Source organism: Seriola aureovittata, chromosome 16, assembly GCF_021018895.1.
Source record: "Seriola aureovittata isolate HTS-2021-v1 ecotype China chromosome 16, ASM2101889v1, whole genome shotgun sequence".
NCBI lineage: Eukaryota > Metazoa > Chordata > Actinopteri > Carangiformes > Carangidae > Seriola > Seriola aureovittata.
The window spans coordinates 10,144,482-10,160,935 of NC_079379.1; the positions used below are offsets into that span (position 1 = coordinate 10,144,482).

General features: G+C 43.2%; 1 protein-coding gene across 6 annotated transcripts in view; it reads right to left on the reverse strand.

The window, feature by feature from the left end:
* rbms3 (RNA binding motif, single stranded interacting protein) overlaps positions 1 to 16,454 on the reverse strand; it is a 273,592-nt gene that overhangs the window by 32,680 nt on the left and 224,458 nt on the right. For all 6 annotated transcript variants that reach the window (XM_056398859.1, XM_056398860.1, XM_056398861.1 and 3 more), the window contains 3 exons: positions 12,110 to 12,216; positions 4,148 to 4,191; positions 1,334 to 1,430 (listed from right to left, as the gene is read on the reverse strand). In XM_056398859.1, coding sequence (XP_056254834.1) covers positions 1,334 to 1,430; positions 4,148 to 4,191; positions 12,110 to 12,216 — 248 coding nt within the window. The remainder of the gene's footprint in view (positions 1 to 1,333; positions 1,431 to 4,147; positions 4,192 to 12,109; positions 12,217 to 16,454) is intronic.

Genomic DNA, 16,454 nt, shown 5'->3' on the forward strand with positions numbered 1-16,454 from the left:
GGGTCATTTGAAGATTTGATAAATCAAGGTGATCAAAATAGTAGCTCAAAAAAAATATCCTCCCACCATAAACATAATGGCATGAATGGCATATACCGTCATTTCTATGCACCTTGAGATTTTCATTATAAAGGCAATAGTTTCCATCATAAAAGGAAGTGATTTCCTTTTGTCTGGCTTATATGCCTGCCTGGCTTGTCTTCTCTTTTTCTTTTTCCTCTGTGTCTTTGTACTTGAACAGAAGATGAAGGACTCACCTTCCTGCCGTGACTGGCTGAAGGGCAATATTACAGGAAGCGGCGGCAGAGCGGCCCGATATTGAAACTGTGAGGATTAATATTCCTCAAAAGCCTGACCATTGTTTTTGATAAATCAATTTGGGAAGCCTTCCGAGAGCGGATTAGAGGCGCGCCTTGGCCCACTTTTCTCCCTCCTCCTCTTTCCCCTACCCCTCCACCGCAGGTACTGGACCAGAGTTTTAATCAAGCGTGCCTCAAAGACGGGCAAAGCAACCTTCAGCAACAACCCTCACCCCCACCCCCCCACCTGAGCCATCGCTATCACCATCACCACCACCCGTACTATCCTTCCTGCTCTCCCTAGTTGTCTCTCTCTCCATCTGTCCCTTCTATTTTCCCATCTATCCTTCATCTCCTTTCTCTTGCTCGCTATCCTCGTCTGCCTGTCTCTGCATACCAAACAGAGCCGATGTTAAACGATAGCGTCTGAGTGAAGAGGGCACAGTGGCAGTGCCTCTTGATGTTTAGATTTGGCAAAGGGTGCTGCGTGAAATGTGCAGTGACGGAAAACGGGGTAACGCTCTTGACATCTCGCACAGCCAATTTTCACGTTCCTGTTGTGTTCTGTTTCATTACTCCACAGATCACAGCCATGAGGAATGGTGGAAATTCACTTTGGAAGAGGAAGTGATTGTATCGAAGTTGGCAAAAATAAAATGAAATAAAAAAAACTTCATTGCATTACCAGCTACAGGAGCGCAATAGAGGTCAGGAAACTAGGAGGGAAGAAATAGTTTGTTTTTCCTAGACACTTTCATTCTTGATGGGTGATTTTCTTTTTTTTTCTACCCTGTCAGCCTTTTTTAATCCCTTTTTTTTGCTGCTTGTTTTCTGATGCCTGTTGTGTTTGCCGCCTACGAAACAGATGTCATCGAGCACAGCTGGAGCGGCGGAGAAACTATGAGAGAAGAGAGAACCTCACGCTGTTTTGCAGCCCGCCCCCTCTCTTCTATCTACCCTACACAAAGCAAACTCTCCTATTATACATACACACAGGCAGAAGTCTACCCATAATGCAGTGCATTATGGCCCACCTGATATGTGGAAACGGGGGAAGCAGCGATGAAGGGCGTGATGGAGGTCTGTGCGATCATGCGGTTGGTGGCGATGCTGTAAGGCGAGGAGTAGAACCTGGGAAGGGACAAAGAAAGGGAGAAAGAGGGAGGGAGAGAAGGAGGAGAGGAAGGAGGAGAAAAGGGAGGACATAAGGATGAAAAAGAGTAGAGAGAGAGAGATAATAAGTCTGTCAAATTCATTTTAGGTATATAGAACATAATATAAACATAACACAAAAAATGGGTTGTTATCTGACACATATTTGTCTATAGAATATTTCTCTGTCTATATAAAAGCACACACACACACACACACACACACACACACACACACACACATACACACACACACTATGGATTTGTCCTGTAGATTGTTCCTGAGCAAACACTTGGCCGTACATTGAACACCACATAAAAGTTTCATGAAGTGTCTCATAGGATTCTCAATTGAAAAGTCAGGTTTTATCACATCAAACGGAGCTTTGTCATCCTATAAAGTGGGAGGTTGTCTGTATTTCTTTCACCACATATTCCAGCACTAAGGCTACACTGTGCCGGGCTGGCTGGCTGGCTTAAGTAGCACGCTTGTGCGCTGAGCTTGGAGAAAACTCAATGCATTTTAAGAAGCTAAGGTTTGACATGAGCTGCGGAGAAGTGAGGTGGTCGGCTACGCTACTTTATCTTATTGCTGAAGGTTTATAGCAACCGAATGTTGCCGAGGTCCCACGGGAAGCTAAGTGGAACGTCCAATAGTCTCTGTCACCTGAGCTGAAGATCATATTACTGGCTGAGGATATTATGTACTAGGCTTCAGGACACCACACTGGGTTTGAACATTCAGAATTAGCTCTTTATGTCGTGTATTACATGATCTTTTAACCCTATTGTTCTGGAGTCCTAGTCCTAGTTGGTTTATCAGCTTTACACTTTATGGCTTTTCCTCATTTTAATAAAAATTGCTGATGAACATGATTTTGAACTGATGACACGTTTCACAACTCAATTGAAGAGGAAGACCCCGGCTTACCACAGACATGGTCGAATACAATGGATTTTCATCTGACTGTATATATGTAATTGATGTTTAAAGAAGCAGGACAACTCCCAAATTCCATTCTGAGTCAATTCTAGTCTATTTGAATTTCTTTTATTGGAGTTGTATAATAGTTTGTTCATAAGAGGTCTAATTGGGGGTTAGACCTCTCTTAGGTCAAACTGACCTCAAGCATAAGTAATGTCACTATGTCAGATAACATACTGTATCAGAATTTTTGGCAAGATATATATATATATATATATATAAACATATACAGTATGTCTGTTCATGCATAGGCCATTTAACATATAAAACATAAAATATGTCCTTGTGTAGTTAAATAACAGAGCTTTATATATTTTGTCACCTTCATTAAATGTGCAAGCTCAGTTTGTGCCAAAGGGAAGCATTACCACTTCAATAACTTTCTACATACTGAGTTTTAAAGGTCAGTGGAGAAGAAAACATACTGTATATTTGAAAAAACGTTGATGTTTCAATTATAATCAATATTTTTACACATACAGCAGTGTGGTCCGTGAGATGCCAAACAATGAAGAAATACAAGCAATGTCAACAGAACAATGAATAAAAAAAATAAGATAATAATAATAAAATACCCTTTACATGCCACTAATGAGATTAAACTTTTAATTTTACTTTTTTCACTCTTTTTAAGTTGGACTTTGTCTTGATATGGGCCAAAAAAAAAAAAACATTTCTTTTTGCTGTTCTCTTATTAAAGTATACAGTTGAATTTATTCAACTATTAATACAAACTAAAAAATGTAAATTCTGTCCCACAATAGCATATATACGCATTATATATGGATAATTTGCATCATTATTATATTTTCCATTCACTAATCCAATTTGCACTTGCATTTTGATATACCAGTAAGCATAGTCTGACAAATGTGAAGTGGCATTTTTGTTTTACATTTTCAGCTTTAGTCCCACTGCATTTTCATTTTCTACTTTGCATTAACATATGAATTAAATCTATATATTTCTACATTCCTAAATTCACGATATTTTTTATTCCTACATTGTGTTAAGATTTGAATAAAGTTGACTACTTTTACGTTCTTTGCTACTTAATTCAACACGATCATTAGGCTAAACTTCAGGTTGAATGCATTAAGAGAGAATTGTTCCCTTACTTGCAGGTCTGTTGCTTATATCTGTGGGAATATAATTTGGCGGATTTGCAGCAAAGCAGGCTTTTACATGGCAGGCTGTGTGTAATGAGTGATGCTATTCATCCAGTTTTTTTTTTTTTTTTGGTTGAGATTGACTCTGAGTCACTGGGGGATAAGTGGTTTAAGAAGCGGGGAGTCAGGAGCTTCCTGTGGATGACTGAGGCCAGAGGGAGATAGGGGAGAGCCTCAGCACTCTCCTTCCTGCCTCAGTACTGCAGGGAAAAATAAAACACATCGCATGGTCATTTATTTCCCCAGCACCATTAAGTCATGACATAAAGACGCAGAAACACACAGGAACACACGCATACTTACAGACCCAAACACACGTTAACACACACACGCTCACTCAGCTACCCTCTGCCATGCCTCACCCGACCCCACCAATGAAAACTGATGGTTGATGGTTCATATAGATTTCCTTAATCAAACAGTTACAAAGTGCAGACACTACATTAATCTTCATGTATGACATTGGTATTGATGAGGGCCCATTGAACCAAGAGTTGAGTGGAGTAGATGGTGCCAAGGATGGATTGACCATCAAGCTCTTACCCATTCTGCATTGCAGCGGGATCGTATGTTAACGCCATGCCAGTCTGAAAGAGAAAAACCAATAAACACGCAGGATTAATCACAAATTAACAACAGTTGAAAAAAAATGTATAAAATAAGATTACACTGCTACAAATGGTGTGTCACATTTGATAGGTAAAACTTTTTTCCTCTCATTTGCAGACCATTAAAGGAATACATAACATTTTGCTTTTTTGGTGAGAATTCAATGGGAAAACAAACAACATATAACATGTTAATTAGTAAGCTTCAGAGCCAAGCTAGCTGTTTCCCCTGTTTCCAGTCTTTGTGCTAAGCTAGGCTAACACCCTGCAAGCTCCAGATTCAAATCTAGTTTTAATTAAGTGGAACCAAACACTAAGAAGCAACCAGAAATCCTGCACACAGTTGGTCACTTTATTCAGTCGCAGTATATCAGTAGGTAAACTATGGCCAGGTAAGAGTAGTCCTTGTAAATGATATAGTATGTATACATTGGAGATGTACAGTACATGTTCATTGTACCGCATTCTGTGACTGTCTTCTCTGTGCCGGTACTGGCACTGTACGTCTCTGGGAAATCTGTCGATATGTTCCTGAGAGAATGTCACCAAGATAATTCGCTGTACCTTTATTGTACTTGGGGAATAACATGATTTAGACCCTGATTCTTTTTGTTCAAAATAAATTAAATCAAATCAAAATCAACTCATTTCAAATTGGAAAAACTGACAAGTGACAAAGCCAATGTGGGGAAAAGTTTAGTCAATAGGACAAAGTGAATTAGTATTGAGGACGCCTCCTTTGCCATTTCAATCACGTACAATCATGCTTTTATAAATGAGAGGAAATGAAGAAATGCCCTTTGGAGAGAAAAGGAGTGAGCGGAAAACGGAGTTCTTTGTCTGGTGAGGGTGTGTGTGTGTGCATGTGGTTGTAAATGTGCATTATGAGTGTGAGTGTGTGTGTGTGTGTGTGTGTGTGTGTGTGTGTGTGTGAGGCCCTCTTAGAGTCCAGGAGAGAAACCTGTGCGCCGCAATCCGTCATCTGCATTCCTGAAGGTTCTCTCCCGGAGGAGAGCTAATCCGATTTCTTTTAACGGGAGGCTGCTGAGGACGGCAGATTTCATCAGCATACACACAGGCGCATGCACACACACATGCGCACACACACACGCGCACCCCCCCCCCCCCACACACACACACACACACACACACTCCCTTTTCTTGCCCTTCCTCTCTCTCTCACTTTGCTCTCCCTCCCTCTCCTTCCTTTCTTCATCATCTCATGTTCTCTTCCTCTCTTCCCTTACCTTTCTCTCTTCATCCCTCACCCACCGCATCTCTTAATCTACCCCCCTCCCGTCTTTCTGTACCACTCTTTTGCCCTTGTTCCTACAGAGGGCTACCTACACTGAGCTGTGCTGTTGAGGGAATAGTGGCTCAGAGGAGCAGGGGGGATCAGGGAGCCTGGACCAAACCCACGAGAGCGAGCAAAAACAGAGAATCTCCACCGAATGACTAAGCCCTCGCTGACACTACAGATGTGTGGACGCATGAGTGCGTGGTGGTAGGCCTTTGTGTTCAATATGTGCGAGAGTGCATTTGCAGAACTGGTTAAAAAAAAAAGAAAAAAAAAGAAAAAAAGCCTTCCAGAGAGAATGAAGGCACTTGCATCTGTCCATGTAGTTTATTTGTGTATTTTCACCATCAGTGTCTATGAATGTCCCTTTCTGTGAGTCCATATGCGCAAAGCTGTCTGTGCATGTATTTATACACCCTCTTTACGCTGAATGTGAGATCAAGAGAGTCTCTGAGCATGCCTATCTGTTTTGTGTGCACTAGTGTGTGTTCACATGTGCGCTAATAGCACTGGCAGACATGGCCAGCTGTCTGGTGAGGCTGATAACTCCCCTAAGTGCTGCTCTTGGTTCCATGTGCTGATGAATTCCACAGCAGAGAAGCTCCTGGCCGGGGACCCTGCATGGCCAATGACTGATTACTGATGCAGTCAGCTTTTGGCTCTGTTGCTACGAGGGTTACGGAAAAGACAGAGACAGTTTGTGTATGCTTTTGTCTGAGCTTGATCCAAGAAAAAAAACAAAAAAAACCCTAGACTACATATATTGTACAGACTCACTGAACAAAGCTTGGCCCAGGGAAAAGCTGCTGCGGACAGACCACGCTTTCAAAGACGGAGTAACTATGTATGTTCATTTTGCATGTTAAGTTAGGTCAGAATTGAGTTACGCTTCCTCACCTCATTCAGTGATTTAACAGAAAGATTATGAATTTCAAGACTTTACATAATCATACTCAAAAGTTTAGCAAGTTGTGTAGAATTGTTTTGCATTAATATCTTCTCATCTGTGCTCTTGGGTGTACAAAATGCATTCTGTCTGACTAATGTCTTTTCAATGCAAATGTAAATGTATTTTATCATAGCAATAAAGCAGTGTTTTATGTGTACTAGTGTGTGCATTGATGTATGTTTGCATACATGTGTTTAGTACACAGATGTTAAAACATGGTCAGGTGAGGACAGCCTGTATTAGGCAGCTGTAATGACACCTGTGCTGTACTGCTCTTATACAGGAAACTGAGCCGAGCCATTGTCTCTTGTCCTCCCACACCCACACACACACACGCTTCCTTCTTGTATTTTTGCCTTCCATACACAGATTCACTCCTTATTTTTTCTTTTTGCCTCGTGGCCACACACATAATACACACAACACACACACACATCACACACACACACACACACACACACACACACACGGACATCTGTCAGGCTTTCACACAGAGTGGAAAGCCGGATGTTTTTTTTCATCTACACTCATTCCCCTAGAGTAGGTGCTTGAGAAGTGTGACTTTGAAAGTTTTTGTGTGTAGGAGTGTGTGTTGGTGAAAGAGAGCGAGGAAGTGAAAGGAGAGAGAAAGAGATAGGGAGGGAGAAAAGAATGAGCACCCATGGCGCTTACGTCTGCGTGTGTGTGTGTGTGTGTGTGTGTATGTTAGAAAGAAGATGCAGCGACTAATATGTTTGTCAGCATGAGACGGCGAGAGACAGCACTTTCTAGACTCCCACTTTGGGTAGTTTACAAGAAAATCTGTCATATATTTCTCAATCCTCACCACCAGCCACCCTGCAGCACTCAACCCCTTGTAACTCCTGACTGATCATGCAATGTGTTCTCTCTCTCTCTCTCTCTCTCAGTCTCAGTGAGTCACTCACTCGCTCTCGCTCTCCATATGTTGCTGTGGGATCTGGGAAGACTTCAAACACGGGGAAGACAAGACAGCGAGACAAAGTGGAAGAGAGAAAGACATGGCAAGAAGGGGAGAGCGCTTAAAGAAGGGGAAAAAACAAAGACAAAGAGGGAAAGGGTGAGGGTGAGAGGAAGAGAGAGATACAGGCAGAGTGAGATGTACCGTAGAGGTGGAGGGAGGAGAAGGCGGAGAGATGCGGAGAAAGAGAGTAATGGATGGTGTGGGCCGTTGCTCCCCTTCATCTGCCTGCCACAGGGAGTGAGGTGAGGAATGGCCTCAGCTCTGATAAACAGACTAACATGTGATGCCTATCTCCCATCTCCCTGCCTGCACAGCTGATCAATGACCACAAGGATGCACACACACACACACACACACACACACACACACACACACACACACACACACACACACACACACACACACAGTACACTATACTTATGAGGGGCCTTTCTGTTGACACTATGTGGCTCTGCAGACTTTAGGTCCAATCCATGCATTTACTGGTAAAGCCAAGATTTCAGTAGAGGTTCATCAGAGTTCATACTGACATCAAATAAAGAACTGTGCTTTTTAATGCTAGTATACATGGAAATTATAGTTCAGATAAAAGCTTTTGATTAACATTTGCCCCGATGAATGTCTACTGACTGAAAGTTTGGCTTTATTATTTGATACCTACATTGGACCTTAATCCACAGAGCCTCTTGTCTCTGTATTTAATGTTTGTCTCCTTCCACTTTGACATTGTGGTTTGTGTGTGGTGATTTTACCAAAATACCTAAGTGGCTTAAAAGAGCAGGGTTAAAATACCCAAAATAACTAATCTAGTGTGTTACAGAAGACAACAACAGGATTGGGAGTGGAATCAAAAATATTAAAATAATTCAATTTGATGCAAACAACAAATTAAATTGAATCTAAAGTAAACCTTATTCCAATCCTCAAGCTAAGCTCAACTCCTTAACCTGGACTAGTTTTAACCCCAGCCTCAGTTTAAACCTAATCCGAAAACATAACCCTGAACTCAAATGTTGCCCTGAAGCCTCTACTGTGACCTCGGTTACTAAAAAACCCTGCCCTGAAGGTCTAAATCTCAAGGATAGCAAAACAACACACACAAATAAACACATAAATGCTGGCACACACTAGAGCATGCTCAGCTACACACACACACACACACACACACACACACACACACACACACACACACACACACAAAGCCTTGAACCCAGGCTGTTAAACTTCGGCCTCTCAGTCATGCCGTCATGCCTTAATGCAGTGTAATGTGAAACACTGCAGGAGGGAGGGGGGCCAGAGAGAGAGAGAGGGGGATGGAGGGGAACAGAGGGAAACGATGCAGAGGAGGGATTTCTCTTTCACTGACACAACAGGAAGAACTTTTAACTAAGATAAACACACAAATGGGTTCCTTTGATCAGTGGAAATTAGAGGTGGATTCTTTACCAACTCTACAGGCGTTAGCTCAAAGCTAGCTGGCAGCGGATGCACTGACCATGGGAGTGAGAGTGTCCCTGTGTGTGTGTGTGTGTGTGTGTGTGTGTGTGTGTGTGTGTGTGTGTGTTCAGCTCAGCCTCTTACTGGGCTCAAAACTCTCCAGAAACTCCGGGTCTTTCTGTTCTGTCCCTGCAGCCTCTCTCCTTTTCGCCTCTCCTCTGTACGTTTATGAAGCAGATTTACAAAGCCCTGGGGAAACGTGCAGCATTTTATTTGCTTAAGTTGAAACAGCTTCAACTTACACAAACAGCATATGTCTTTGCATCAGTTTTGTACCGCTGAAGGAAAATTTGCATCTAATTGTGTTTTTGTATTGACTTTGTACGGACTCATGGCAGCTCTTAAAATTCAGTTTGCATTCTGTCTGAATATGCAGAAAGTGTGCGTCTCTGCCTTTTGAAACTTACCTCATAATTTGATCTCTTTTATTTTTTTGATGATGACAGCCAAAATCTATCCCTGCAATATGTTCACTTTTAGTGTTATCCTTTCAACACCCTGGCAACTAAAGCGTGATTAAAGATTTTATGGTTATATTTATGCAAATCATAGCACTTGGTTAAAGTCATTGAGAGATTGTGGTCTTGAAAAAATCTCAGAAGTCAATGATGACTTAGGGCAGGATGGGCTGCATATGCTTTTCTAATATTAAACTTTCCCAAGTGTCTTAGTTGCCTTTAAGATCTAGGGCACAGGACACAAATATAGATCTTAGGTTTTAAAGTCCTGTGCTTTGTATGAACTAACAACCCACCCTGACCTCCTCAGTATGACTTCTAGGCAGCATATAGACCCCACGCTCCCTGTAAAACACATTTTACAGGAGATTGGTGTGGCATGGTGTGCCGCTGTGTCAAGCTCAGGTCAAAGACAGTGTGTCTGTAATGTGTGTGACGCACAGGATGTGAAGGGCGGGGAATAAATAAAGGCAAAAGGACAAAAGGGGTGTTTCCTCAATTTTAGCAGTGTGGGATTTTCCCCTTATCCTTATTGAGCCACTAGATGAAGCACAGACACACTCACTCACTCACTCACTCACTCACTCACTCACTCACTCACACACACATACACAGTCATCTGACTTTACCTCAAGTTAACTGAGCTGACCCTGTCAGTGCGTGGGCCTGCGAGGGGATGTAGCAATGTGATTTAGGTTAAACACGCTTCACTGGCTTATAGGTGTTAGGGCTGCTGAACATGTGATGGACAGACACACACACACACACACACACACACACACACACACACACACACACACACACACACACACACACACACACACACACACTACGAACAAACACGCACATGGCTGGTGTCGTACTCCACCACCCTTTTCTCTGCACACACTCATTCAGGACCTCTACCAGCAACACAAACACACAGAGAGCATGTGTATTCTGAAGGACAAACATTTCATCTCTCCTGGTCTCCCCTACATTGCAGCTTCAGCACAACTGTCAGCCCCAGTGAGTGTGCGTGGACGTGTGTGTGTGTATATCTATATAGTCCAGTCTGAAGCGCTACTCCACCTGTCTCCTCTGTGTGTCCTTCCCAGTATAGATGGTATGTAGCTTATGAAGAGACTTTAACCTTGTCTCCACATGTTGCTGATGAATATGTTACCATAGCACTGTATCCAATTTCAGGTTTCCCAGCATTCTGATGTATGGCGGGAATATACGTGTTCAGTGAAGCATTTGGCTTGAGATGCAATTTACGTGACAGCACCTATACATCCGGGGGCAGTATGATCGATATCTGGGGTATTTTTCTTTTCTTTTTTTTTTTAACAGCGCCATACTTTAGAGTAAATACAAATGACAGGCAGTAATGGTTTACATAAAGCCAGATGTTATAGCCAACTCTGTTGCCAACCTCTAGGGGCCTTGTGAGGAGGGTGGGGTTTGTTCTTGTAATTGCCATGACCTCAGACGTAAACGCCTTACTTAAGATGTCATCATGCTGGAATGGAAAGAGTTTAATTCAGTTAACTAAAATATTTTGGCCATATCTGGGTAATCAAGTTATCAATTCTTAATGTATATTTGCTGTATTCATGTGTAAAATATGTATATGTATCTATATGTAAAATTATTGCATTTTGCTCTTGTTCTTCAGGTAATTTGTGAATCTCTATAATTCCAGGAACTAGGACAAATAGGTCACAGGATATTTCACCAAACGTTAGATCATGAAAATGTTATAGTGGTGCTGCAGTGACAACTTGTAGCTAGTTAGAAAGAAAAAGGTAAAGGTGTGATTTTGTCAGCTAAGAATGAAAGGTGTTATGTGGATTTTTTTTTTTAAATCTGTGGATCTTCTTCTTACATCCAGGCTTCTTAAATGAGGTGCAAAGGCAGTTTATTATTTCGAAAAGTAATTTTTTATGCTGACATTGTATATTGTTGAGCTCGAAAGTTTGCTCTTGACCTTGAAAATATCAATTCAACAAAAAATTCTTATCAGGAGAGCAATTTAATTTTTATTTTCAGGAGCTCTCAGCATCATCTCGTGTTCTTCATTAGTGGATGGAACTGGTTACATTGTCACGGAGATGATTTAACTGTCGTTATATGACCTAGTTATGGAACTGCAGCCCCATGACAACAGGTGGATGTATATGGGCATATGGATCGTAACTCCTGTCTCCGTTCCCTGACTCCTGGTCGATGAAGGGGTCAAAGTCATTCATTAGAAGGACATTCACATCCGACACCTGAGACCATTCTTGAACAGACACATGGAAACATTGCTATGTAGCTGAAAGCGCCTGAAAACGAAGTATAAAGAGTCTGGGATGAAAAATATATCACGATTGGCCCTTAATGAACATTAATAAGTGTGAGTTTCTATTGTTGACCATTTACTTGTATTCTTATGAAATCATTTGTCATGTGATGATGTGATCCCATTGCTTTATTTATGGCATCTGTGATGTGTTGGCAGCTTCATAAGCGAACCTGAAGAAGCTGGGTGCTGTGTGCGTCGTTCACTGAAGAAAAAGAACTTAATAAAAAAAAAAAAAAAAAAATTCTTTCTCGAGATCGACTGTGAGATGAGATTTTCTCTACAACACTGATTTGTCCTGCACCCTTCAGTGGTGGAGGACAAAATGAACTCTTTTTGAAAGTCTTTTGGGACGGGGTGAGGGAGGATGGCATCTGAACCTTACCTCGCCTTCTCTGTGCCACGGCCTCCCGTTCTGAGGGTATTTGCTCTGGCTCTGGCGTTTCTTCTGCCCTCCGTCAGCAAATTTGCACAGCAAAGGCTCCGTGGGAGCTGCAGACAGGGGGGAAAGAGGACAAAATCATGTTAGGAGGACTGTATCGTGTGACCTTCCCCTCAGAGGGACAGAAGGCCTTTTGAACTGTGTTGCATTTCTCTTCTTCTACCATCTCACCTCTGTCTCTCCCTCCTCCATTCCTCCCTCCCTCCTCTCTGCCCTCCTATGGAGCTCTTAGACAAATTCCCAGACCAATGATGTTGGCAGGCCCTCCTACCCTGGCCCAGGCTGGCAGCCCATGAAAGAGCATTGCAGGGTATTGTTGAAATAATAATCACAGTAATCGCTCTTGTAAATACCTCTGAGATGGTAATGTAGGACTGCTCTGTCAGCCAAAGCTTGTTTCTAAAAGGCGTTCCTGTTCCTGACGCATAATCCCTCTGTGTTTTACTTTAACAGCCATCTTCTCCTTTATTTGAAATTTTATGCCTTTTTCCACTCCGCAACCATCGATGCAAGCGTCTCACTGAGCTGCGCTGTGTGAGCAGAGGCTGTAAGAGAATTAATACCGCTGTTCTCAGAGTGAACACTCGGGGCAGTCTAACCATTTCATACTATGAACAATAGTAACACAGGATTGTAATAAGTGCTCTTACTTCAGAGCCGGCAAGTGTCTAATATCAAGCAACAGGAAAACATGACATGAAATAGCTGTTATTAATCCAATAAAAAAAAAGAGAAAAAGCCCTCTGTACTGTGACCTCATCTACGCTGTCTCCATATCAACAGTCTTTTGTGTGCATAATTGCCAATAAAAGGTTGATGAAAGTGTTGCGATGACCTACGTCGCTATAAAGATAACTTCTCAAAGGGCACTTTCTCACACTTGAGCTGCAGGTGAGTGCCAAAAGAGACAAAACTGATTCAGGGAGAGGACTCTCCTGATGAGATACTGTGGGGGAGAGAGAGAAATCTGTAGAAAGACACGCTCAGTGAAAGAAAAAAAAAAAAGCAGAGAAAAGGAAAAAAAAAGTTCTTATTGAGCTTTTCTCGTGAGAAACGGGTGGCTCTTTTGGCCGGAGATCTCGGGGTCTTAGCAGTGTCTGTCCCCCTTTTCAGTCTGCGTCAGCGAGATCGGAATCTCTTTGGAGGCAGACTGCGGAGATGAGTGAGGGGATGAGAGACAGTTGGATAAACTAAAAGAAACACACGAGTACAGACGGAGAAAAGAACAAGAAAAAAAAAAAAGGAGAAGAGAGTGAAAGAGATAGAGGCTGAGTGACTGACAGAGAAACAACGGGAAAACAGAGGTAGAGTGAGAATCTACACTCAGGATCAAACACTCATTCCCTGGGAGGGCTGTGCAGCTCTGCAACAGTACAGAACACACTGAGCCAGCGAGCTTGTCCAAACACTCAACCGCTGCTGCCCTGCACCTGGTGGCTTAGAAGGGACCCGACCGCTCTCCTGTCAACGCATTCGCATTACAGGCCTGGCAGCTCGTGACACGGCCGCTCTGTGACGACACAGGCCGATAATGGGGCTGTCGGCGGGAGGTGAGCAATGGGACCTTTTATCACGCCGTGCTAGAGATGACACCCACCGAGAGAATTGTTGATGCTTTAATCTACACTCCCAGATGTTAAGAGACGCTTAGGCCTCGATAATAATGCAGCATCATAAGACAGAGAGAGAAAGAAATGCTGTCAGGATTGACAAGGCAGTGACAGCAAATAAAACAACCTGAAGTCAAGCGAACGTATGACGGGGGGGGGGGTTTCCAGTTGGAGGAAATGATTTGGGTGTTAATGAGCTAACGAGATGATTTATTTATTCATTTCCACTTTCTGACATGTCACCACTTCAAATGGCGTCACGTTCGGAGAGGATGATTTTGTTCTTACAGTAGGTGTCTGAGATGCAAATAAGCAGATGGCTGTGTGTTCCTGTATGCGGCTATAGTGCTGCAACGGGGACAGGCACGTTCAAAATTCTTTGTGTTAGTGTGGCTTTAGGGGCTACTATGGGACCAAACGGCTCAGAGTCAGCCCAGGAGAACATGGCCTGGGGAGGGAGAGTGAGAGAAATGCTGAAGAAGAAAAACAACAAAACTGCTTGCAAACCTCTCCTCTGGCACTCTGGGAGATAATTAGCTATCGGAGAAATTTGGAGAATCTGACACAGAGCACGCTGATGTTCCCCCCACTGACTACATCCCCAGTTCCCACAGCGAACCAGCCAATTTGTTTAAGACTTCAGCCCAAGATCAACAGCCTCACACCACCCCACCCACCCTGTGAACACACTCACCCCTCTATAGCCCTGACGCACACACCCTCCTTCTGCCCTTAAAGTCTCTCTGCTATAACCCTTGAAAACACACACAAAGACCCACATACACACACACAATGCAAACTGCTGCCAGCCTAAAAACCCTTCTTAGACCTCTCACCACACACCGTCATCACTGGCACAGCCCAGAATAAACTAGGCCACTGGCTGTACATACTAGCTTGCTGATGCTGCATCTTTAGGCCACAGGCTCCAAGTACAACACATTTCACACTGGCTCCAGTCAGAGTGTGTGTTGTAGGGGGGCCGCTTGCAAAGAAAATGATTCGGTTATGAACCAATTTGCTGGCCTTTAATGATCCTAAATTATGGGAAAAAGACATAAATTGTTTTTGGTCAGAGGTCAACAACTGCCGATAACAAGGTGCTCCGTGGAGACTCCTAATTGTTTTTTATGTGGGTTGCCGTAGGAACTGGTAAACACGTTAACGAGGGGTGACCACAGACATATGCATATGTGTGCGCCTTGGAGTGCGCACACCAAGACCAACCGCACTCATGCGCACACACATACACGCAACGGGGCAAGAGGAGCAGCGCTAGACAGTTCAGTGAGAGTAAGACGTCTGTGCTGCGAGCCTCATTTGATCACAACCTCGGCTCAGTCTTACTCCACACTGTGCATTTGGCTGTGAAGAGATAGTCATGGCTTTCTGCTCATCAATAGACACATTACCACTCAGTAAAATGAACCAATAAGTGCATGCAGATGTACTTCTGTACAAGACAGTGTAATTACAATAGCCATTTAAATTGAAGCTTGTTGCAAGTTTCACTTATTAGCGCTCAGTGCATAAGTAATTATTGCTATTACTGATGTTTCCTATGGGCCGGCATCTGGGGGAAATCAGCCCTTTGTCTGCGGAATAACAGCCAGCGCTGAGAGAACACCAGATCTCACCATTCCTTTTCTCTTCTGGTATCTGTAGACAAAGAGAGCTTACGTGCTCCGGATGGTCTCGCAAGGCCAGATGAATAGCATCTTGATCCATGAATGCAAATAAGCACATGCATTATAATACATCAATGTCAGCACATCATACATTCATCCTCTGCTCAGAATTGGACTGTACATCTGTTTGGCCTGAATGGTGAAATCAATGCAAGAATAGCCCCGAACTGTATCAGGGCTGGGTAAAAGGTTTTGCTCAGTGAAACAGCCAGCTTTTCACCATCAAGACAGTTACAAAAGAGGCCTCTCACAAGGGCTTGGAGTCAAACTGGGCTGGCCTTGCTTTGCTCTGAGAGTATGCAAAGCCCTAGAGGGCGAACAGAGGGAACTGTTCAGCCACTTGTACCAAAATATGTCACTCTGAAAAAGCTTCAGTCAAAGGAAGCTTTCCACTTCTCAATGACAACTTTGGTTAAAGGTTCCTACGGGTTGTTAGGCTTGAAGTTCCATGAGCTAAGCATCTCTGAAAAGACATTTGCATGGCTCGCTGTGTGTTACTGCGAGGACATATTTGGAAAGAATAAGGTAAAGGAAAAAAAGAGGACAGTATTTTATTGGAATTCTGCTGTACTCTGCTGCTCGAGGGGATCTCTAATTGGATCAACAACTGTCTGATTCCCATCAGCCAGCTTGACCTGTCTGCCCAAACTGAGGAGGCTGTGTCTTATGGGAAAGGGAGTGAAAAAAGAGGGAGGGAGGGAGGGAGGGAGGGAGAGAGTGAGAGACGTGGAAAGACACGGACAGATACAGGAAAAGACAGGGAGCACAAGGGACAGTGTTCTAGAAATAGATAAAGATGAAGCAAAAACAGGGAGTAGTTACAATAGAAAAATATATGACAGGTGGCAAAGGAGAAGGACCAAAACTACAGCTACAGCATATATGTAGCCATTTTTAAGAGTCAAACGGACAAGCTCAGAATGGCCGCCAACTAGGAAGGCAGGCGGCAGCAGCTTCCCTACAGGGAGGGCTTTGACGGATCCCAGTCGA